Source organism: Passer domesticus, chromosome 17, assembly GCF_036417665.1.
Source record: "Passer domesticus isolate bPasDom1 chromosome 17, bPasDom1.hap1, whole genome shotgun sequence".
Classification (NCBI taxonomy): Eukaryota; Metazoa; Chordata; class Aves; order Passeriformes; family Passeridae; genus Passer; species Passer domesticus.
The window spans coordinates 6,672,441-6,698,339 of NC_087490.1; the positions used below are offsets into that span (position 1 = coordinate 6,672,441).

General features: G+C 43.8%; 1 protein-coding gene across 17 annotated transcripts in view; it reads right to left on the reverse strand.

The window, feature by feature from the left end:
* ARVCF (ARVCF delta catenin family member) overlaps positions 1-25,899 on the reverse strand; it is a 247,318-nt gene that overhangs the window by 20,785 nt on the left and 200,634 nt on the right. For all 17 annotated transcript variants that reach the window (XM_064392940.1, XM_064392945.1, XM_064392943.1 and 14 more), the window contains one exon: positions 22,003-22,074. In XM_064392940.1, the coding sequence (XP_064249010.1) occupies positions 22,003-22,074 (72 nt within the window). The remainder of the gene's footprint in view (positions 1-22,002; positions 22,075-25,899) is intronic.

The window sequence follows — 25,899 nt, forward strand, 5'->3', positions numbered from 1 at the left end:
TCCTGCCAATCCATACCACTGACTTTCCTCTTCTCGAGTGTCCTCCCCTTGCACTGGGATCATTGCCCTCTATACTGAATGCTGAGGAAAAACTATCGTTACTTAAGCCATGAAGCATGAACAGTTGTACAGCTTTTCTCCATTCCTTGAATAAGTCTGTGATTATCTGACTCCAGTACAACCTTCATATCACCCTTTTCCCCTGCCACTCCACAAGGTGAATTGGCAACGTAAGAACTTCTCAAGAAAAAACACTGCTGATAAGTGCCTGGTGTTCCTTTCCTGAACACTAATACTTAAAAATCTCTTAGGATAGCCTACTGGAATTTTGACACTGTTATCTTTTAAGGAAGCTTTGCTGAAATGTAAATCAGATCAGCAGAAGAGATGAAGGCAGGTTCATTAACAGATAATATTCATACAGAACATTTTCTGCTTCTGTGTCTGAGCTCAGACTGCCTGTGGTTCAACAGGATGCAATTGTTCAGCCAGTCTTCTGTTTAGAAGTACCTGGTTGTAGTTTTGGCACACTTGCGAACAGCCCCACACCGTTACTCTGTCCTGTTATTTAAATGCAGTCTGTGATGTGCCCTTTCTGTCAGTCTGTACAGTCCTTTTTGACTGGACACACTTCCTTCCTCAGCACCTTGCTGTGTGTGAATGCTGAGATGATCCACCCCCCTCACCTCTGCTCCCCTCCTGTGGCCACAGCTGCATTCCAGTCACGCACCTCTCACCCGCTCTCTGTCATTACCTCTCTCCATGCATGAAAGCATCTCCTTTTTCCTACTTACTACTGTAAGAGCATCTCAAAAATACCTTCACCTTCTCTATTCAATAATGCACAGCATTTTCTCTACCAACCACCAGTACCTTCCTGCTCTGGGGCATAACTCCTTAGCAGGTGGTGGCTGATTCCCACCTCACTCCACATCCCTCCCTCCCATCTTTTCAACTACATTTATTCCTCTGCCCTACTGGCATCTGTCTCAAACAGTGCCACACACATCTCTGTCCTCCCTCCTGCCTCCCCTGCTCCTCTCCCAGCACTGCAGCTCGTCTGGGTCAGCCTGGCTATGCCAGGGAAAAGCAGCAGGAGTTTCTAAAGCCAAGCACCAAAAATTCCCCTCATGGAGGCTGCTCATTAGCAGGGATGAAAAACTAATAATGAGAAAGTTGCTGCTGCACTGGAGGGTTTTCCCTCTCTGACAGCAAGCTGACACTTTTTATAAGCATTATAGTGTCTTAAAAAGAAACAAACAAGTTTTAGATTTTCTCCATCTGCCTCCTGTCCTAATGAATCCAGCTCTGCTATTTATAGGATGCAATTTGTCTGAATTATTATGAATTTCCTTCCAGTGTTGCATGAAGGCCTTGTACATTTTTCCATGAAGCGCTTCAAGCACGTTCCTGGGAAGCACAGCTGGTCTCACCTCCATTAAGCACTTGCTTCTTTTCAAAACTGATTTCCTTAATTTCAAGATCATCTTAATTAATTTTTTCAGGTAACGCTACTTTTATGCAATATACAGCTAACTCCTTACACCCATTTAAAAATGGATAGAAGAAATGAGAAAAGAGGGTCATTAGTGATAGAGAATACATCAAACGATAAAAGCATCCACTGTTTTTCTTTTTTCTTTAAAAAGCTGTTTTAATTATAGCCCAGATTTAGCACTGCCTTTAAAAAGATAATCTTCCTGGAATAAATGAGATTTTTCCATTGGTTATGGATTTGTGCTGAGTTGCAATCTACACTGTTTCCTCCTGGAAAAGCATGGAGATAAGTAATTTATTGCTTCTTTTGCTGCAGAAAGCAAAGCAAACAAGTTCACTGAATTAGCTTTTGGCTTTCAGAGAAATGCCTTGGACAGCCATGTCACTGTGAGCATCAGACCTTTTGCAGTGTGTAAGCATTCCTCCAGCTAACAAGAAGGTGGTGTCACAGAGGAGTACCTTCAATATTAGAGTCATCTCCAACACACTGCAGTCTCATCATTCTGAGAAATAGAAGATGAGCTTTTCTGCAGCAGAACTGCTCAGAATTGGCACATGGGACCAGTTCTGTGTGAAGTTCACATTACCAGGATGTGGCAAGTAGATTACTTGCCCAAAGAACAGTGACAGCAATTTGAATCCTGAATGGAAAACACCTGAGGAATTAGCTGGGGCTGATTAGCCATCTCCATCCCTTCAGCCCTTAGTCCCTGTGCTGAGAGTGATGCAGCAGTTCCTGGATTATCTCCTCCACAAAACTATTTGCTTTCATCTTGGCAATGCTGATCCTGTGCCTATACTTAGCTACATTCTGGCAATAACATAAGATACTGCACCAGGTGCCTATCTCTGATACACTCACTTAATCCCAAATTCAGACAACTCTTTTTGGAACAAGGCTGCCAAACCTATTCCCCTTCACCACCCATTCCATTTAGGATTTATTCTCCCACCACAGGCATGGGAAATTATACACATGTGGATGCTAGACAGAAGAGGAATCTCCTGCTGCTGCAGCAGAAATACACCGCTTAATTTTCTATCCTCACAAGATCTCTTGGTTTAAAACAACCATCAAATTTCAAATTTAATAGCAAGTGGAAGGATGTTGGCAACACTGTAGAAAAAACCTAAGCAACTCCTAAACCAGGGCTGGGGGGGAATCACTGAGGTGAACTCTGATACCTACTCACTCCTGCAGCGTGCAGACACAATTCCCGCTTACTGCACTTAGCTGCCCGGCACAAGACGCAGCAGCACCCGGGCTCCTGTCGGGCTGCCAGGACAGCAGGAGGCGCATTGCCGGCGCACGGCCCCGCGGGGCCGCCGGCCCTGCAGCGCCGGCAGAGGGAGCGAGAGGAGCCCGCAGCGCACCTCCTCCGCAAGGTCACCCGAAAACACTCTGCACTGTGAAAAAGCATCTCCCTCAGCCAAAAGCCAAAACCAAAAGAAAAAAAAAGCAAACCAAAAAAGTAAAGAGTCATGACAGTAAAAGAAATGAACACTAACAATCTGCACGAAAGAAAAGCTCCGCAGCCCTTGGACTCCTGCCCTCTGCTGACAACCGGCCGGTACCTTCACCACAGCCTGTGCACTCCACTGTCTGCGAGGTCTAAACCAGAGCTCCGACGTATTTGCTACAAAAATGTTTTCAGAACGCTTCAGCAGCAGATCAGTCCTGCAGTTCAACTCTCCCCTTCCAGGAACCCCTCACCCTGCAGTGTGGTTTTACAGCAGACTACATGAAAAGCCCCATAGAAGGCTGGGGGAGGCAGCCGGTTACTTTTGTAAAAACAGTAATCAGATCCCTAAAAAACCTGACCCATCAGCTCCCTTCCATCTGTACGCTGTGCTCAGCACCCAGTGCACAGAGCAGCTTGAATGCCAACATAAACTTGCAAGGTTCTCCTAATTGAAAGGCTTAGCAGCAGCGCGAACGCAGCCAGCTCCAGCAGAGCCAAACGCTTGGCAGAACTGCCCGAGAATGCAGCTCGATGCAGATACATGCAGAATACTGAGTGTCACACAGCACAGGCACAGCCAACTCTGCAACCAATGAAGATGAAGTAATAGGTGGAAAGTTCTGAACAGTCCCTGTGGCTTTCACTTCAAGGTACGGCACAAGTCAGGACAGGTACTGAGCTTACTGCAGAGATTGAATCACAAATGCAGAATCCACCACTGAGGAGCAGCTCTGAAGACAGACAGAACAGCCTTTGAATAGTATTGAAAAGAACAACAGAATAACGTGGGACACACGAGACTCGAATCAGCTTGAGGGAATGTTTAAGAAGAGTTTTCTATTTAGGAAACGAACACCACACTGTGTGACCTTTCCAACTAATCCACTAAGTCATACAGAAGTTCTAAAATGATGTAAACTCTTCCCAGCTTATCACATACTCCCACAATGACAGCAGCACTGGCACACTACTCCAAAAGGGAAGCAAACAAACCCCCAGCTCAAAGGATGGAACAGGAATGTTACCAGCACTACCAAGAGTGAGGTATGCAAAAAAACAACACAGGGAGCTAGGATGACTGCAGGGAAGACAGAAAGGCAGCGAGGAAAGGAAATGTTGGAGGGCAAGGCAGTGCAAGACAAAGAAAGGATGCCTGGGAAAGCAAACTGTCTTTTGCTATTTCTATTACTCTTTACATTTCCCAAGCTCCACAAGCTGTCATCAAAGTACCTTCATAGAGAGTGTGACTTGTACAAGGTTGGTTACATCCCACTTCATACCCAAAGAATATGCAATTCAACAAAGAGGTGTCTCAATCAAACACAACCCATTTTGACCTTGTATCAGTTCTAGCACTTGTTTTCTGTGACCACATATTTTAGAGCTAATACAGTTTTCCCTTTCCAAAGGACCTGCAAGCAGCATTTCTCCCAGCAGCATTTGACACACTGCCCAATACAAAGTCTTTTTCCAAACATGCAGCCGAGTCTCCTGGCAACTGGAGATGTTCCATTAACAGCCTTTCCTCCTCACTAATCAGTAGCAAAGGCTCTGGAGGACCAATACTTAATAAGAATCTCAAAGCTGCTGCAGATAACTGGAGCACTACCCAAGCCACTGGTTCAAAAGGGGACTGCTCTGTCCCCCAGGGCTGTCACCAAAGACAGGGAATCCTCAGCAGCCAGGCTGATGAAGGGATGGGAGAGCTGCTAGAGGTCTGCACCTGCAGGGAGAGGAGACACGAGGGTGAACTGCAGCACATTTAAGCATTTCTAGGTCACCTTTGGCACTGTTTTTTGTTTGCTTTTGAGAAACACCATTGTCACAAGCAACAATGCTTTGGATTGGAGTTGATGTTAAGCCCTTTGGCTGAATGATTAAAATGGAGAATTCATGTACATAGCTTTCTTTACCCCAGTCCCAGAAGACTTGCCTCTGACCTTGGGGGCTCTCAGTACAGTGCATGAAATGTTAACACTTGCTCTTGCACCAGCTTCTCTAATTCAAAGTTATTTTTATTTACTTCAAAGTGATAACTGAATGCAGTTTCTTTTAAAGAGAACAGGACAATCATATTATTCCAAAAGCAAATCTGTTTTGAAATGCAGTTTGTATCTAAAAATCAAACATTAAATAAAATTTTCTCCCTCTCTCTTGCACACAGAGCACACACACTGGAGTCTCTGGGCTGTGAGCTACATACCAAATGCAAACTGTTTGGAAGGACAGGCTGCTCTTTTCCCACCACCAGCTTACCATGGTGTTTGCAAGCTCCCAGAATGCAGCCCAGGCCCTGCATCACCACTGCAACATCTCAAAGTGGGACTTGGTTCAAAATCCTGGCTCACATACGTAAGTGAGTACGAAACTAATTTGCATCAAAGGTCTGCCAGCTCTGCAGGGTTTCAGAGTGTGAACTGCCAGCCATGCTGGGGTATGGAATTTCTGGCAGCTCAGGCACACCCGGGGCTCTAAGCTAGGGATGAACCCTCTGGCCTGGAGAATGGCTGTGTCCAGGGGAATCTCTCTTACTGGTTGCCCCTTACTCAGCCAGTAAGAGATTCCCCTGGAATCTACAGTGTTCTCCTACAGTGCTTCAAGACAAAAGAGTGATTATGCTCATCAGGCTGGTGATGTCACTGACAGCAGATCAATGTGCCAAGGGAGCAGCAATGCTCCTAGATGTGAGCATTCCTGCCTGCTCCCTTCAGGGAAGCTCCTTCCTGAAGCTTCCTGCTTGGGCTCACACATCTAACAGCTGATACCAAAAGGAGCTGGGCACAGTGATGATGTGCACTGCACTGGGGACTCCTTAAACAGCAACCCAGACAATGCATACAAGATCAATATCAAGCGTGTCATTGATCATGTTATGTTTCCCTGGGAGGGAAAACCTGAATTTCCAGATGCTGTCTGCTACATCACAGGGATATTTGAACAACAGTGACAAGGTCAAACATCCATGCTTATTCTTTTAGATTTCAGTGCTGCTGCTGCTCCTATTGGCCATGGGTGCTTCTGATATGTCTGCTCCTGTCTCTGCGAGGGTCCAGAATTACATGACTGACTGCTTTTCTTTCTCCTCTCTGAAAGGACCCAGATGGCAGTGCTTGGTGACTGCCCACAGGCCCCGAGGGGTGTCTCCTTGCTCCTGTCACCAAACAGCTCTATTTTGTCACTCGTCTGTTTTAGCCAGAGAAAGCAATTCCAAGGAATTGTACAATCCTCTCCAGAAAGGATAACACTGCCCAGCCTGCCTGGCTTATCTGGCTCCTGGTGCCTGGGCCAGTGACACCAGTAGAAAATGTGGAGAGGCTCAGGAACTGCCAGCTTACCAACCTCAGAGCTGCAAACTCCAGCCAGGAATATGTGGGGATGCCACAATAATCCAAACCCATAACATTGTCCAAGAATATTTCCTAACATAACGAGGTGACACTACAGAATGCCTCATCTGGGTACAAACAGGTGGGAAGTGGCCCTTTCTTCCTAATGGGGAAAGGTTGTAAAGGGAGGAATCTCTAGGCTGAACATGCTTACTCTCTGCCTCAGTAGGGCTTGGATCCACTGCTTTTGGGAGCATACTGCATTTTCCATTTAGCTAAGCTTTCCCAAAGGAACAAAATAAATAAAACGATGGCTGGCAAAGCTAATGAGGATTGGGAATGTGAGGAAAATTATTACTTTCCATATGAGATAAACAAATGTGTTTTTTCAACTATGCATTCACGTATTCATGCCAGAACATGCGTGTTTTCTGGGACTTTTCCTTGAACTCAAACAACCAAATGCAGGCAGAAATATTTTCCTTACAACCCTCACCTACAGCTCCATGAAGCACAACACAGCTTTCTGATCACAGCTGCCATGTGGTGCAGCTGAAGAGACCTGAAACTCTTTTCACTGCCATTACTGGTGCAGATGTCTAATTGTCCAGCCCAACCATCAGCAGGTTTGAGCTTAGTGTGTAAAATGTGTTTATTAAAACAGAGATACTGAGTGATTCCCTGAAGGAAAGCCCATTAAAAAAAAAAAAATACACCACAGCTATGTCCACTAGTAAAATACAAAGTGCTGCTGTTAGTATCTTATCAACAAGTCCAAGAGCCTCATAACAGAAAAATGTCTCAGAACTAGAGTCATCACTGAAAATCAATAGCACTGTTAAGAGACTGCTTCCTTTAACTTGTGGCTGCCTGAGCCTACCATTTTCTTTCCTCTGGTCTTCTGTGTGTGTTTAACCAAGGATCATGTGTTCCAAATTGCCCTTTTTTGACCTCAAGCCCCTGTAAAACTCAGCTTTGCAGTTCCAGATGCCAATCAGCTGCTCTTACTCCAGGAACCTAACGAGCTTTTAGCTTCCTCCCAGCTCAGTAGAAACCTGTCTGCAGAGAAAAACTTACTGCAAAAGGAGTCGTGCTTTAGTCCTCGGTTGCAGATGCCACCTGAGCACATTTATTTTATTAAAAAAATTCTGTCTTTATTTAGAACTGTTGAGATACTGAACAGCTTTATAAACTTTGTCATAAATGCCAGCAAGTAAAGAAGCACAGCAAAGGGAAGAAACACTCCAGTAGATAGCTGCACGACAAAATAAAAAACCCTACACGGTAATGCGTACTTAGTTGAAATATCCACACACCCTCCTACATTCACTACTGAGGTATGCAAGAAAGGTATAAAACACACAGAAAATGCTTTCTTACCTTGCAGACCTCTACTTGTCTCCCCTCCTGTCTTCTACACGGTGTATGAAACATGCCGGAATGTGAGGCCAGGTATGGTCCCACCAAGTGCCCTCCCCTCCCACAAGAGACTAGCCACAGAAGCCCAGCAGACCAAAGCCTGTGAGGGGCTGTGGAGAGAGGAGAGGCTGCAGGGTTCTGCAGTGCACAGCTGTGGGCTCCAGCAGCCCACCCTGCCACGGCCCTGGGCTCCAGCAGCCCACCCTGCCCAGAGCTGTGGGCTCCAGCAGCCCACCCTGCCACGGCCGTGGGCTCCAGCAGCCCACCCTGCCACGGCCCTGGGCTCCAGCAGCCCACCCTGCCCAGAGCTGTGGGCTCCAGCAGCCCACCCTGCCACGGCCGTGGGCTCCAGCAGCCCACCCTGCCCAGAGCTGTGGGCTCCAGCAGCCCACCCACCCCCGGCCCTGGGCCCCAGCCCCAGGCAGCAGCGGCGCTCGGAGCAGAGGTGTGAGGTGGCTCCGCAGCGCCGGCAGCCGAGGGAAGGAGCGGCCGCAGTCCTGGAGCCAGGCTGGGCTCAGGGTGGCTGCAGCAGTGACCAGTGCTTTCCCTGGACACAGCAGCCACGCTCCTCCAGACCTCCAGAGATGCTGTTTCCACCAGGTCTGCAGGGAGCCCAGGTGTGGGAGGACACACAGCACCTTCTGTGGTCAGCCCTTTTGTGCTGTTACACACCGGGGTGATGGCACTAAAACCAACCAGCAAGGCAAACCCAAATGCTCCATCACTCAGGAATTTACAGAAACAGGATTACTTTGTCAGATGTGGGACTTAGGGGGTTTCCACTGACTCTGCTTCAAAACATTCCTGCTGCTGAGGGACCTCCTGCTCGGGTTTGAATGCCCACGCGGTCCCAACAAGTGCTTGGGTGGATCAGAGCCGGAGCTGCGACAGACGAGGATCGACTGACAGCATTTCCACCCGGGCTGGCACCTGTCAGCTTCTCCCCTTCACAGCACGCCTGGGTTTCATCTTCAGTGCCAAGGGAAAAACAACGTCAAGAAAAAAACCCAAATCTTTCAGAGCTCATGCACACTGAAATACGCTTAGAAGCCAAACTGAAAGCTTCTTTCTGGGTTACTCATGCTTCACCGAGTCCTCTTACACTTCCACTGCTCATCATGATTTTTATATAAAGTCTCATAAATGGTCATAAGCCATTACACAGGTATTTGGTTATTCATATCAATTCAGCTGCTTGTTAGAGGATCGTCTGCTTAAGGCAGTGAAGGGCTGCAGAACTCCACAGCTTGAATTCCTCAAATAAGGCAGAATAAATTTTTCTATTCTCCAGTGGATATACCCTCACAGAAATATCAAACATCTAAAAATACATCCCAGTAAGAAGGAAATATTTTGATATAAACAACTTATATTTTTTGGGGGAAGCTTAGCAGAATTCAAGCTCAGCAGAGGCTACCAGGTCCAGTCTCAGTCTGTAAAAATGAAAGGTCAGTGGCTCCTAATCACTGGGACCAAAGCCTGTTTGGTTCATTAAATGGGAAGTCCTGCAACCCTGCCTTTATAAGCATTTTATAAGCTACTGACATATGGAAAGACTCCCCCACGTTAATAAATAATTTATTATACGCCAACCCAAACACTTCCTCCAATCCTGTTTGTGTCCTGAAATTGCTAATTAGTTCCTGCTCCAGCTTCCAAAGTCAAAAGTGTGTTTCAATTCCTCTCTCCATTTCATGAAAGCTGCCTCATGCACCCAAAGGCAGCCCAGTGCCTCTAATCTGTCTCAATTACAGTCACTGTGCTGCTGTCAGGCAAGTATCTCCCAAGCATCCAAGAAAAAGAATTTGATGTTTTCAATGTCAAATGAATGTCAGGCCAGAGTGGAAGCAGCACAAAAGGTTTTCCTTAACTTCTCTAATAAAAAAATTGTACCTTGCAGCCCAGCTTTTTAAAGGTACCATATTTGGGTACTTAATTCTCACGGATTTCAGCGTAAGCTAGAAACATTAATGCTTCAAAGAACAGAGATTCTGCACTCATCCTCAAAGCACTATATCCAGGCAGGGATTACAGATGATGAGAGACAAGAGAAGATGCTGCTGCTCCTCCCTCATTTAAATTGGGACACACTGGATCATACCACATCAAAGTACTGAGGGAACAGGTACTCTCCCTCTTCCTGCCAACCATTCTCTGCAGCTTTCTGGAAAACCAGGGAAGTTTCTATTAAATGTAAACTCGCCTGCTGTTCGGTGCACTGCCCGAATATTGGATAATCACAGGCAGGACTGACACAAAACCAGCTCTGCCTACAGAATAACAGATTTCCTGGAAACACAGATCTTGCTGTAAAGCTTAAAGCTGGACTAAAATGCGAGGTAAGACAACATGATCTGGAGAGAAGTAGCTCCCTAAAAGCCTTAGCTGGCTAAACACACACACACACAATACAACCACAAATAATCTATTTGCAAATTGAAAAGAGAAAGAAGAGGTTGGGCCCTAGTGTGCAGCAACGAATGAGATACTTTGCTGCAATGAATAGAGGGAGCACAGACATTTTTCAAGAGGCAAAGGGGAATATTACACAGCATCCAACTGCAGCCTGCCCCATACTCACCACCCTACAGCAACGTCTTGCATTCACAAAGCAGCAGAAAATCATATGAGAAATTCTACAACAAAGCCACAGAAGCCACCACCACAAAGCAACTCTGACAGCTTCTTTGAAACCACTTCATTGCCTTTAAAACAGTGGAAAGATCCCAACCCAACAGCCACTTTGTCTAGGAGAGTTTTCAATTTCAATGCAGCTTTCTTATGGTAATATTATGCAATTAAAAATTGAGCTTAAAATTACCCATGTAAAAGATTCTAAGCAGAAGCTGACATTTACTGTGGAGGTTGTTCATGCCTATAGAAAACTCTGAAAAGGTCAGTATAAATGTAAATAAGGAGAGATACTTCCTCAGGAGTATAGAAATTTCCATCATGTTAGGGCCTACACCCATTTCTCCATGTAAGGCAATATTATGAATGCCCTGAGGGCTTCTCGTGGGCCATGAGTCCAGAGCTTGATCTGGAAATAGGTCTCCAGACTTCAATGAAACAACTGGCAGCAAATTTTCAGTGTTTTAGGGAAAGTAGGATCCAGCCACCCAGAAAACTGCCAATACAGTTTACTGTCCATGGGTTTAATCTCAGCAGTGTTTTCAGCAAACAGGGATATTGGATTTGGAAGGGATGTGCTTGTCAGAATTTAACTATTAAGCAAAACCTTGCAAAACTGCCCAAATTCAAGTCTCATGTGCATTTCCCAATTCTTACATTTTGGACACTAACCTGAAATACTCTCCCAGGAGCAGTGCAATTGAATAAATGGGATTAGGTCTCATGCTCCTGACACCCTCAGTTTCTCATTCCTTGAGAAATTCTGAACACACCTCAGCCATTCTTCCCACTTCTCTCACACATCTGCAGGTTGCCATGTGTGCTCTCTCACTTTATTACTCAATGTGAAGAGAAGCCCCAAAAGGGAAGCAGCAAACCTGAATCAGCAAGGAACGCAGGCTTCCAATTCCCTAAGTGTTTAAAGGTCATTGGGGACACTCCAGGTAAGGCAGATCCTTTCTCTAGACCTTTCTCTTGCCCCCTCACACTCTGAATGAGTCTTTGGAGATGTTTTTCTTGCTCATTATTTTTAAGCTCTCAGCAGGATAAGATGCAATTATATGCTCAATTGTGATTACAGATTTGCTGGTTGTGATTTTAGAAGTCTCAAAACAAAAGTCATTAGATTAAATGTTCTTCCTGGCTTTGTAAGAGAGGGACAAGAAGAACTGACATCTCTAAATGGAGTGGGCTTGCTGCTAGCATGAGCAATCTAGGAAGATACTGCTTTAGTAATCAGGAAATCTCATCTCTGTTCCCAGCTGTGCCACTGAAATGCCCTTTAACTGCACAACTCACTTCAGTAGTGGTATCCTCTTTCTCTCCCCACACAAATTCAGTCTTGCTTTTATCTCAAGCTGGCCAGCTCAAGTGGACTGTCACAGTGTGTTGTACTTACTCTTTACTGAGGCTAGTGGTAAAAAACCACAGAGTTGCTCTAGACATCTCCGACAAAAACAACAGGATTTTTAGTAAAGAATGTTTTGTGCAAAACACAAATGAATAGGGCACGAGGTGCAAGGACTGCTGTCCACATTGCCTCCTTCCAGATCTGCCTGAACCAGGGTCTATTCTTGCACAGACAAGTAACATTTCATGCTATTACTGACTTCCAATTTTCCCTGTGATCACGACACAGAAAATTCAGGGCTGAAACTAATGGTCTGTGAGGCCGAAATAAAAACGCTGTCCTTTCTACCACATACTGATCAACATTCTCACTGATCACCTGGAAATGCCTGGGTCAGCAATCAAGCTCTCAGTGGGTTCAGAGCAACCAGCAGTTGGATCGACATTGCTTTCTAAACCATGCAGAGGCAAGGTTCCCCCTGCCTCTAGCTGACAGGTAAATTTAAGTGACTGCTTTACCATGTAAAATGCCTGCCTCTCAGTTCAAGGTCATTTTTCTTCAATCCACAGTTAGAGGTATATGGCACATTAAGTCCTGTAATTCCCCTGTCATGGTGGAGAAGGGGGGGAGCTTTTAAGCCTGTGCAGAGCACTCGGGGTTACAGAAATAAATATGGCTTTACATAGCAGCTTTCACATTCAAGATACCTCACAGTGGTTTACAAAGTAATGAGTCAGATAATAGGGCTGCAGCAGCTGTGCAGGTACATTCACTGGAAATTAATGCTGCAAAACCAGAAGTCTTAATTTTTTGGTTCTCTTTATTTGCTCTTCTGCAAAACATGACAGCAGCTTCAGCCCAACTAATGAGCATCAGCGGCTTCTGCAATTTAAAATGCCCAGGTTATTTGACATTCCAGTTTGTTTTAATTTCCAGATTAACTCTATGATTAAAGCTCTCCATTAACTATAATACTGTTCAAGCAAAAGTGGAAAAAAAATGCATGTACCTCCCTGTCTTGGCTGCACTGTAAGGAAGGTCTCCTTGCCTGATCTCTAGTACCACAATTTGCAATTAGTTCAGAATCACACAATTATCTGATTTTCATTCCCCTTTCATTCCCCCATCATTAGCTGTTCTAAAAAGACCCTCAAAGCCTGATTATCAAGTGTTCTGAGGATTCTATGGTTTATTGTGCTGGCACCAGTAAAGTATATATTGTAAGTAAAAATATATTTTTCTTTGAAACAAGCCATATCTTGAGGTGCAACCTGAATACACTCAATTTTGTATATATGCCCCTTTGTCAGGTTCCATGGGTAAATGGACTTTCTCATTCTTCTCATCTGAGTCACCTAATCCACCAGTTGTGGATTGTTTTGGAAAAATGTGCTGGTTTTATGAAGACATACTTTTCCTGGCTGACTCTGTAATCAGTTAATGAGAGTCACACTAGAACAACTAAGCTGAAAGGGAACACAGGAGGTCAACTGGGCCAGCTTCCTGCTCAAAGCAGGCTCAATGCCAAAATTACACCAAGCTATTATGCTTTTGTCCAGTCAGGTCTTGAAATGCTTCAGTGATATAAAGAACCCTTCAAAACCTCCTCCAATGCCCAATTATGTAGCATTAGCCTCCATTTCTTTGGGCAGAAGGATACCAGAAGGGACAGATGCTTTCAGTGAGACTCGAGTGATGTCTGTCTAGTGCTGAGGTCTGAAAGCACCGAGTCACCTCAGGCTCCCAGAAATCCACACTGTGGCTGCTCCTAAAGCGCTTTCAGAACACTCACCCAGAGCTGTAACTACCCCCTTTTCTTCTGCTCACACTACTTCTGGAAATCTGGAAAGGGATTTAAATCAACATTACACCATTTTTCTGCCTCAGCTGTTCTGAAACTTTCTGCAGTTCTCTTAACTTGTCAAGCAGCTTCGTCAGCACAACTTCGCTGCGGTACTTTTGATGGACACCAGAGACAGCCGGAACTTCCTGCAACAAGGTTTTTGTAATTGATTTTGACATGAGATTTCATCTCTAAATTCTGACAGGAGCAGAGTTCCTCTTCCCTGAGCTTCCTGGCGATACTGGCTGGGCAACCAGGACAACTTTTGGATTTGCACCCCTCTTCAAATGATGATCTCATTTTTTACGCTTATGCTAAAAGTGAGGGGGGGGACTCAGAGAGTTCATTGTTATTGTTTCTTAACTGAAACTAAGTGGCATGGCAAAAGGTGACATAATGCAACAGTGATGGATCAGTGGATGGAGTGAGTCTTTCACTGCAGTGACTGAGCCCCAAGACTGAGGCAGCTACAGTTATGAGGGATAAGCACCTTCCCATTAACTCCTGCTTTTATTCCTGGCAGCCTTCTTGGCACATTCTCATTTTATAAACAGTCCTGGAGCAGCATCTGTATAATGAGCTATGTTCTGTAATAACAAGCATTCTATTTTAGAGTAACAATTAGAATTGCCTGTAGAATAGAAATGCTAAATGGGACATGCAAAAACATACACACAACCTAAAATGTGGGGAGGGAAGACAATTTATCATTCTCAGCAGGGCAAACAGTACAGGAAAAGCTGTGAAAATTAAAAACATATGACTGGCAACTATAGCTTTCCAACATTAACTTTTCTTCATCAAAAATATCAGCCAAGTGGAAATGACAAGAAAATCCAATCAGTGGTTGAAGAGTTAAGATGCTGCATTGCCAGAGAGCATACACTGCTATAACTGAAGTAAATGCAGCTGGGCAGTAAAACTTACCAAGGTTTCCAGTTATGCACTGGTTTATGTATACACCTTTCTGTACAAAGCATCATAAATAATGCAGTTGAACTTCTCAATAAAAAACACAGTAAGTGCAATAAGCATATTGAGAGTGCAAAGCAATTCACAGTATTACATACTTGCAAAATTCTCTCTGTAACATGAAAGCCTCAGTCCATTCCCACAGCATCTCACCAGGGCAAACCTCTACCATCCACCTTTAACTGAAATTAACTTTTAATTTAATTTTTATATCACTATACTTGTAGCAACAGCTGGGATACAGCATACTTCACCAGAATCTTGCTGTTTTTATAAATATACCACATACACTCTATTTGCATTGGTTATCACAGCAGCAGTGAAAACACTAATTATTTTAGTGAAGGTAATTATTCTAGCTATTATTTTGGTGAAGTGATTCTTCTAGTGAAGGCAGTGGAAGTAGCAGGCACTTCATGAACAGGTTCACTACAACCCCAGCAACTGAATGCTATTAACTTGCCTACAGGCACTCAAAGTCAGGAGCAATGCTGGACTGGGAAAATCAGACTCTTCTCCTTCCAGTTCTGTCTTTAGCTGAAGCTCCAGATCACTCTGTCTCCTTATTAGCTGCTGTAATTACCATATGCTCTAGTGGAGCTCCTGCTGTTTAGTTTTTAGTAGGCTACTTTATTATGCAAGTATATATAGGCTCTTCCTGTTTGAGATGCCTAAATCTCATTTTCTGTGCACTTAAGTTGGCCAAAATCTCACATCAAATTGGAAAAGGAATTTACCACCTGGGATTCCTGTCTTCTGAAGATACTGCTGGTTATTATAACAGATCTATATCCCTGGGTGTCAACCTCAGGCAAGAAGCAGCTGGAAGCTGACTACTGGAGTCTTTTTAGAGTCCCATGAGAGCCACAGGTGAAAGGGCCTGAAGGTGGGAGGGAGAATCTTGCCTCCAACTGTCACCTTTTCCCCCTCATGTACTAAGGGAGACTAAACATTTGAGAATGCTACAGAAGGATAAAGAAGAGGAATAGCTGTTGATGTTGATTCACTATTTCCAAGATAATCAAAGTATCTTAGAAGTGAGTCAGCTTTTTCTCAGAAGTAAAGTCTGAAATGATTCAGAATCAAAGCAGTCAACTCATCTTGCATGTGACCTCTAGCTGTTAAGACAGAGGTGGAAGACAAAGGAAAAATCAGGAGTTCTACAAACAAATTATAGCTGAGCCAAACAGAGATGGACAAGAACCACCAGCTTATGGCTTCACAAAGAGTTTCAGCTTCTATAAATACAGAGCTGAATGGAATTCTCTTATCATTACAAAAGCTCCTCCTGCCTCCATGCCCCAGCAGTTGTTTCCCACTGGTCCCTCAGCTTAAACTTCAAAGCTTCATGTCCTAACCCTGAAAGACATTCACACTATGGAGTGTCCATGCTGGGGTGGGGAGGTGTTAGTGTAATTTAAATACCACAGTTGAAATTTCTTCTCCAGTTTATACTGGTTCTATATCCTCCATGTAGCAGAACTATTTCAAGTCCCCAACTCAAATCTTCCTGACACAATCCACAATCTCTCACCTGGGCCATTCACAGCATAATCTACTCACACAAACACTGTGCTTTCCCTTACTCAGCTGCAAGAGCTTTTCCGTTCCACAGATGCCATTTCACCCCTACCAGGAATCTAGCCTGTCTGACCTGTAAACACAATTTTTGCTGGATGTCCCTATGGATGAAGCAAGGGACTGGAAACCACAGCTCAGGGCTGCAATGTCAAGGCATTCTCTGAAGCCAGAGAGCAATGCTTTGACAACCGTGGCAGCAATTACCAGGACACAAAGCCAAAACTGTTCTTCACATTCCTGAGCAGACAGATAACACCAGAGCTGGTCCTGTAACGGTCTCAAATTCATCTCACATGATTTTGTGGAATAACTGAAGTCCACACAGCAGAGCTGTGAGTCTCAGCAGCACTGCTGTACACAGTTACTGTACAGGGTTTCAGGCATATCATTTAGTATTTCACTTAGAATTTTTTTTTTCTTCCTTACAGTCTCCAAAGTAAGAACACTGTAGGATAGAATTGTATTACCAAGTGAAAAGAATTAGTGGCAGAGGAAGACTAGTACTCCTGGACCTCCAATTCACATTCCAACTGTATCCCCCCTCAATAGGATTTTTCAAAGCCTTGAGTTTCAACCTTAAACTTACAATTTATGTTCTACATATTTAAATTTAACAGATTGATGAAGATCACAAATAAGTTTTCACATGTAGAGCACAGCTCAGCAGGCCAGGAAGCAATTCATGCATGTGTCCACCAGCTCTGAACAAGTAAGAACACTGAATGTAAGAATCAGAGAAGATTATGACAAAAAAGGCAAAGAATTCCAGAACAATTAGCAGTCAGCTATGCAAAGACTGTGCACATACGAAAGGAAAAATTCACAGGTGCCTGCTCTGAATTCCTTGAAACTATAGGGAAAAAGAATGGCAATTTAAAGGTACCAGATTAGAGAAAGTTTGGCAAGTGCAGGTTCCATATGGGAATTTTCTTATTCAAGGCAATAAATCTTCTCTGACTCAAAGCACTGGAAGACAGATGAGAAACCTTTCACTGCTTTGTAAATTATGAAAAACACATGGGACCAAAATGAATACTCAGCTTAGGAAAGCAACAGAAATAAGAGATACTTAATAATTCTGATCAGCATTCTCAATAATGTGCATGAAATGCTCCAAAGATGTTAATACAAGAACCTGTTACTCGCTCTCACAGAGGAGATCTTCCCAGTCCCTGAATTTCCAGCAGCAGGCACAGGAGGGGTGTGGATGGTGCCATTAATCAATCAGTTCTACTCACTTATTCACAATACAACAATCAAAACTAATGATGGAAGGGAGCTGGAAAGGGCAGGTGAGTGCTTGAGTCAACTTGTCAAGATTTAAAGAAAGCAAATTAAAGCAGCAGTGAAATGCGAACTTCAGCCAATCTTAATTACAAACTAAAGCCAGAGTAAAGTGAAGTTTCTCTCTCCTTCTACTACATGTTGCCTTTAGCTGAAGACAAATTGCTGGCACTTTTGTAATCTACTAAGTTAAAGTCATTACCCTGACAGTGCCAGGAAGTCTAATTTCCTGGAGCAGTAATACAAAGATTTATAAGGGAATTTAAACACTCGCCTTCTGGAATAGAAAATCTATCATCAGCATGAGGCTACATGGAAAGTGACTGAGAATTTCAGATAATGGAGAAGAAAAAATTCACCTGCTGACAAGTTCATCCAAAATCTCATTCCCTGCGTACATAGGCTGCTGACCAGGGTAAGCCTACACACAAAGCTGAGCTTTCAGATAAATTCAGCTTGTCTTTGACGTCCCCACTGCAACAAAATAGACTTCTTCAATTACAAGCATTTTTAACACTAGTTCAGTATTTCAGCGCAACTCTCTCCTAAACTTATGTTCCCATTAAAATTGAATTAAACTTAAGTAATCAAAAAGGAAAAGAGAAATTAATAAACAGCTTAATAACTGCTTTCAAGGAGAAAATGAGCTAGTTCATCCACCAGGCTGAAATCTACCTGCATGTCTCGTTATGGCTGAAGATTTTCAACTCCCTAATGAGATAAACTGAAATGAGAGCTGAACTTCAACACCCAAAGCTGCGAAGAGCAGCTACTGTTCTGCCCTCACACGTATGTGACATAAACAACAAGCCATGAGACGTGCTTAAACCAGACAGCACAGAGGTCTGGATTTAATTAGGAATAACCTAATGCTGATTCCACATAAAAAACCTGTTCTGCCCTTCTGGACTTTCTCCTCCCATACTTCAGCACTGAAGTGGACAGTCCAACACTTTCATGCAGGAGGATTAAATATTAAAACCCCTGTAATGTGTTTGGGGGGCTGACACACATCAAGCCTGATCAGTTCAGAAAACCTTATTGCAGAGGTAGTGCCATCTGAGACTGCCTTCCCCTGCACAGGTATGATTAATCCTCATCTTCCCCCAGTGCCTGGGTCTCCTGCCACTACTCCTGCTCAGAAGTGAAGGACTCTGGGAACAAAGCACAGGAGCTGTACTATGCTACACATTTAATGTGTACACAGGAGAAATCAGCGCCGTGGCAGTGCAGAGCAGGCAGCCAGCACCACTATCACTGACCTACTTTAGACTGGGGAAGGGATTTCAGTAAGACTTCCCCCCGCTGCCACAGAAGCAGCAATTTTTGAAAGTCCTAAATTTAGCAAGGTTCTGAGGACAGCATTCATAATTTCTTGTCAGTGCTGTTCCCTTCTCTATGCAAGCTCATATCACTTTCCCCAAAATTTATGCTCTCTCTCTTTGACTGTCAGGAAAAAAAAAAGCTCTTTTCAACAAAGAGGAAACAAGAAGCTTCTCTTTCACAATCTTTCCTCATGAGGACAGGAGTACTCTGGACACTGCCAGGGCACATATATTAATTTTTTAATATCAGATGAGACAACTTCTGAAAACACTGCAAGTTGTCCAGTCTGACATTATCCAGTTTACCACAGATAACAACCCTGAACCAGAAGCTTTCCCCTGCCAGAATGCCTAGCACATAAAATCATTAAAGGCTTAGAAATGGTTTCAGGGCTGCTCAAATCATGTGCTGCAGCAAAACCTGATTCCCATTAAAAAACCAGGAACCATCAGGGAGAGACTGTAGTTCATCACTCTGAAAAAGAGAACTGCCTTCCTTCATTCATTCCTCACCAGAACAAATTTCAGGGAGGCAAAAAGCGAGTGCCAGCATTTAAACTAGGTTACAACTCCTTTGGATTGCTCAGGAGATGAAGATGCTCCTAAGATGTACCAGCAGGACAGATGTTCTGAAGGTCTGAGAAACCTCTGCACCCTGCACAGACACCAGCCAGTCCCCATCCACAACTGACAGAAGTTTCTGGTTTTATGATGTTTGGCTGAAAGACAGGCAGAGATTCCTGCCATTAAAGTAATCTGGAGTCAAAATGAAGTTTCCATAACTGATAGAAAATAGGTCTGGGCTACTCTGCTGCTACCAGTCCATGGTTTTTCAAGTGATCATAAGCATACTGTCAATTGAGCTCAGTGGTCATAACTAGGAGCATCTTGAAGGGAAACTATGATGCCAAGTTCTTGAAACCACATCTTTAGACACACCAGATAAGCTCCATGGATGTTGACCATAAGATTACAGGAAACTTAACAACACTACATCCCAATATTTGTTAACTACCACAATGTTCATTTGCTGCATTGAATGAACAAATCTTATTACTGCAGTGTCATTTGCTCACAAAGATTCCAGCTGAAAACTCACTTTAATATGGCTTTAATAATACATGAAAGAGATTAATCTATAATTGTTGATTTTTGAAATAGCACTTCATCATGTCACTCAATCTGAGTGCTTTTGATCATTAAAACTTGCATGATTTTTCCATCTCGGTAACGAGGTTCTGCCTCAGCTGAGAGCTGATCTCATCAGAGTCAATTATCCTCTATAGAAGAGATCTGACCAGAGTTCTGCAGGGTTTTAAAACGGGAATTTTATTTTCTTTATTTCAGTGAACAATTTAAGGTTCAAGCAACCTTGTTAGAACCTTTACTATCCAGGAATTCTCAAGTAAATGAGATGCTTGGCAGGAAACTGCTGGCAAGAAAGTGAACAGAAATGCATCAATGTCTTGGTTTTTTTTACTCTGCACACAAGTCAATAGTTACTTTTAAAATATGCCATTTTCCATGTCAAAGTGCTTCTTTCAAAATGCTGTGGGATTTATCTCCTGACCTTATCTATCATGAGATATGTGATCTATTTGATTAAATGGGGGTATCTCAAAATTATCAAACAACCTCTTCAAGAGTGTGAGATTTCTAGCAATGGAATATAACAAGCTGTGTAAGCTCAGAGACAGATCCATCTCCCATCAGATCTGCACATCACTTCTACCATTAACAGAGCCACATGAAAGCTTTTAATCTTATTTTAAAAAGAAAGCTATGCAACGTACATTTCCTTGCAGAAATTCCTGATTTCCATCTTTTCCCTCTAGTGGCACCTACATTCCAGTCACATTCAGAAAGGAATGCAAATGCTGAAGACTTTGCTATATTTTGCATTCCTTTCTTTTCCTGCATCCTAAAGGTGTCTCCTTGCTCTGCACTGTAATCAGCTCCCAGCCTGAACTGATGGCAGCCAGTGAAGGCTGGTTAGAAGTTTCCTGCAGCTCTCTAAATAGGATGGAACTGCAGCTTCTGAGAGGTTCTTTAGTATCTTGCATTATTTCACAAGATACAGAAGATCTTGTGCAATAATACACCAAACGAAAATCAGTGTTTAGACATGAGACTAGAAACTGCATCCACTATAAAGGGTGTCTGTAGATAGATTAGATTCATTTACATCTTAGGTTTAGTTTGCATATCATCAATCAGAGTTTCACTGTGAATTTGAGTGCAGCACCATCTATGTATAATTATTACACCATTACTCACTACCAGCACATCTCTAAGGAGCTCAGGCATGGCCTCTGTTGCTGCTCTCAGTTAACAGTAAGGAAAGTGAAGCACAAATATGTGGACTAGACCAAGGTCACCAAAAGAGTGCAATTCAGGTATCCCAAGTCCATGGATCTCTCCACTGAGTCAGATTGTCTCTCTACACTCTCCAAAATTCTCTGTGTGATGTGGGAAGAGTTTAAAATTTTTCTTCTGAGGAATACTCAGGTAGTTCTGGGTATTCAGAGCTCGTTAAGGTGAGGCTGACAGGGTGGCACAGCAGCAGTTGCCATGACAATGGCTGGATCTTTGCAGAGACATTGCACACACTTCCAATCAAAACGCCATCCAATGCTCTAAGAACTCTGACAAAATCCCAAATCACCTCCTAATCTCCAATTTAAAAAAGTACCATGCATGCAAGAAGGGAATGCAGATTGTGAAAGATTCCACCTCTGCCAGAGCTGAAATACAAAAGCACAATGCAGAAGAATTTTTCTGTGAACCTCCCAGTCTTTAGAAAACCACAAGTACTGCTCACTACAGACAGGGAGGAATACTGTGTTCAGGGGAAGACTGACTATCAGCAAAGGCAAAAATCCCCAATGCCTGCTGTCACCCAATTCCAGAGAACGCTGAAGAATGACAGAGATGCCAGGGAAGAGAAGGGTTAGTACCGAGCACTCTCACCCAGTGCATTTCACACTCCTTATAGTCAGGCGTGGTGCAGGTGGGTTGCAAATGGAGCTGTAGAGGAGGAGAGCCTCCACTCACCCCTCTCTGGAGTTACAATCACCTAACACCAAATCAGACAGGCTTCTACGCGATTCCACCAATTCAGCAGTCTTAGATAAAAATTTGTATCCAGTATTCAACACTAGATAACAGCATGCACAGATATATCCATTATCTCAATTAACTGGCTACAAAAGAAAGAGATGAGCCTGATACACTCATGTCTCAAGTCCCTTTAAGAGCTTACAGCTCCCAAGCTGCTTGTTATTTCCAAAAGCACAAACATTAGCATTACCTTTTGCTGCTTCAGACCGCTTAGGCAAATCAAGTGTATCAAAATTCCTGTCCAAATCCCCATTCTTCTTTCCTGTGCAAAAAAGAAGACAACAGATGGAGAAGATTGTCAGTACACTGACAGGTAAGTTACCGTCATGTGCATCTACAAGATAGGAGAAGATACAGACCCAGAATATAAATCACAGAGTGCTATCCATAACTGTGTATCTGGTCACAGTCCAGCTGCACAGCTGTGGTTTTAGCATGAGCAAACTCAGGCACAAACACCTATGCTGCTTTCAGGTTGATCTGCAAACATGCTTAGCACCAGTGTTTCAGAGAGTCTTAGAAGTGCTTTAAACCTTGCAGAAATTGTGCCATTTCCCTTCTTGCAAAGCTGTGCCCCTCCCTCAGAAGCCCAGTGTTTACTTGTTGTTTTCACAGAGGAATTTTGACCTGAAGCTTAGCTCAAGCAAAAACTCAGCAGCAGAGCAAAAAACAACAGCTTTGCAGCTTCTATTCTCTAGGCAACAACCAGGCAGGAAGACCTAGATTTAATATATTGTACAGACAGCAGCCAGCAACTTAACCTTGAATTGCCCTTCAATTGACAAAGTGTCATTTTTGCTATTTATTAGAAGCTAATGGAAATAATGCCATACTTTTGCTAAGAAATAGTATCAAACTATTACATCAGCTTTAATTTATACAACAGAACAAAACCAGCACTTTTAGTTAGGTTGAGAATTCAAGGTTATGTAAACACAGGGGGAGGGGAGGGTTAGTTTCCATGCCCCCAAGGAGATGTACTGCCTTGGGTAAGCCCACATGGATGCTGTGGGATAAGCAGGAATCTTGCCATCAGAGGAATACTGGCAGCAGAGAGAGAGATTTGGAAGGCAGTGCAAGAATCTGCATGGCTTTTGGGAACAGCAGTGTACAAATTAGCTTTCCCAAATTATTTTGAGGGGGAAAAAAAAAATCAAGTTATTCAGTTCCTCTCCCTCCAGAGCAGGGAAGGCAGGTGCAATGGGGTGAATTCAAACAATGCAATTTAAGCTGCCAGAAGTGGCTTCTGCACAGGGACTACCAGGCTGTTAATGGAGGTTTTACAGAAAGGACTGGAAGCTCCACCAGTCAGGCTGCTTAAAAGCAAACAAGAAAATAGTCCTTGAAAATGTAATGGGGAGATGAGTCTGAGTCTTGACTGCAACAGGTCAGGAAATGGGAAAGGCCAGTCCCTGCCTTGCTACAGCAGGGGGATGGTACATGAACAGTAAATTCAAGTGGTTGCTGTACCTTTCCTCTTGACAAAAGGATAAAAATACTCACTACTGTACAGAGAAGAATCAGAGCTTTTAAATACCATCATGAATATTTAGGAATAACACTAAGAGGGACCCCCCCCCCCCTTCAAGGTAGTGTTCCATCCTCTCCCTTTCTTTGGGAGGGGATGGAATCACACCCTTTTCTTCTGAAATGCCAACACAGAATACCAGCCAACTTCAACTGCTGAAAACAAAACATGCACCTAGAAGTTCTGCTGATCTGAAGTAATTTCCTTAACTGAAGTATGCAAAAGCCCATCTAAGCTGCCAAAAGGTCATGCAGCCAGGTACTACAGCACTCCATGAAAGGTATCTTTTCTAAAGGAAGGGACAGGAATCAGTGGCACTCCACAGCCTTCCATCAATTTTCTGCTCTGTGAAAGGAGCAACACATTGCTTGGGGAACCAAATACCAGAAAGAAGAAGTGCTGTACATCACCAAAAGACTTGGCACTTCATAATGGCAGCTGAACCCAGTTACTGGCTGCAAACCCTTGTTGACCCTTAGGGCAGTGACAGGGAAAAGCAGGACAGAGGGAATTAAAAGAAAAAAAGCATTCAAGGAAGGAAGTCAGTGTAGGAAAGATTACAGACTTAAAGCAGACCCATAAATGTGACTCCATCTTATCTCTAAGTAGGACAAACTGTTTTTTCACATGACCCCAAATTCCATGTCTCTGCCATTAGACAGTTTAAACCTCAGAACATGTTCTCAGAGAGCCAGACCTGACTCGACACAACTACTCATTTCAAAATTTCTCTCTATAATTTAAAGGTTGGTTTGGCACTTCTATCAGCCCTGCAGAACTGAGATGGCACAGTAAGAGCTCCCTTCTTCCCAGTGGCAGTGTTTAGTAAGCACCGTGGCTGTGCACAACTTGTTAAGGAGAAATTGTCCAGGAGTGCAGTGTTGGCTGCTACTTTTGAGCTGGGAATGCCAAAGCAGCTGCCTATTTACAGACCTATCTTTCACAAAGACAGCACCCTCCACCTGTGCCCTGGACTCCTCAGTTGCTGTCTCTCCATTTCTGGGCCAGACAGCAAACACTGGCTGGTTTGGAGGAGCCTCTGCTGGTTTGCTCTCGGCCCTGGAAGGAACTCCACCTCGCAGCCCAAAGCCCATCTGTCCAACGCAGAAGCTGCCAGCGGCTTGCCAATGGCAGCAGTACAGAACACAGAACTCTGACCAAGGGGATTTCAACTCTACAAATTACTTGCTTAATCAAATGGATTGTGTTTGGAAATACCCCAAGGACCTACACTACCAGGGCTTTCTTATAGAGACAAGGTGAGCAAGCTGCAAAAAAAATTCAAACCAAATCCACCCAGAAAGCAAAGGTTTCAATCTGAGGCCCAGCAGCTATTTTTCCCATTTGATTTTCACAAACACTAGGGAGTTTCTAAAAAGCTGACCAAATGTAGCAATTCAGGAGTCTACTTATTAAAACCTTCTCAGCCACCCCCATGCACCCCTGATAACACAAAAATCAGCATCACTGCCAGATTCTGTAGCTCTGAACACTCTGCTCTGCCCTGAGCCTGTGCATTTGTTCACAGCAGGGATGTGAACACACACACACACACACACAACCCGTGTGGCTGGGATTTGTATGGAGCACACCCCTGCCTGGATCTTCACCATCGGGTTGTGCCCCACAGAGATGCTGAAACCACAGCACAAACTGTGCTTGCAGCAGGAGAGAAGTTTAAGATCTGTTTGTGTACATTTCAATTTCCACCCATATCCAGGTTTCTCCAGGTTTTCCAGCCTGAGGTGTGTCAGAGAAAAGCCAATGCTGGATGAGAAGCACAGCTCCAAACTTTGCCAAGAGACCATTCTGAACATGCCTGCTGACAGGCCTGTTTTATGAGACCTGGCTGCAGCACTGGCACAGCTCTCTGGCTTGGGAAAATTGCCTGACATGAGACTTGCTTGTGTAAGATGCAATTTACAGTCTCTGAAACAGAGGGATTAAAATTCTTCCCCTCTCCCCCCTTGCTATTTTTCATTATATAAGAAATAACCAAAACATGACCTTCAGCATTTTCCATCTGTCAGAAACTCGGAACAGACTCTGAAGTGTGACCCAGCGTTATTAACCACTAATGTTGTTGTTGATCTTCCTCAAATGTCGTTTTGCTTTACTATATAATCAAACCATGGTGTAGCCAGACCATTTCTGCTGAAGGATTAATTTCCAAATGCTTTCTTTCAGGTTGAAATAAAAGTTTAAGAGAAAGTGCTTCTTCATAACAATCTCACCTTATCCTCCCTGGTGTTCAGTAATACAGCCACTGAGCTGGCCACAAAGGAGTGACAGAAACCAAGGGCTGAGCTCTGTCCTGCCAAAAAGTCCATCATCCACAGCCTCACCACTCACAGCCCAAAAATCAGTGTTCTGCAGAACACCACCCAGTAGCATTTGCTGGGTGGAGCAATTAGACTTTGGGTGGTTTTTTTCCCCTCCCCAACGTTTCTCCTTTGGTCCAACCCTCCAGAACCCATGATCTGAAGCAAGTGTCAACCTGAAAATGCCCCTGCCTTCACCCCCCAAGTCAGTCTCAGCAAGGGAGTCTCCCAGGTACCC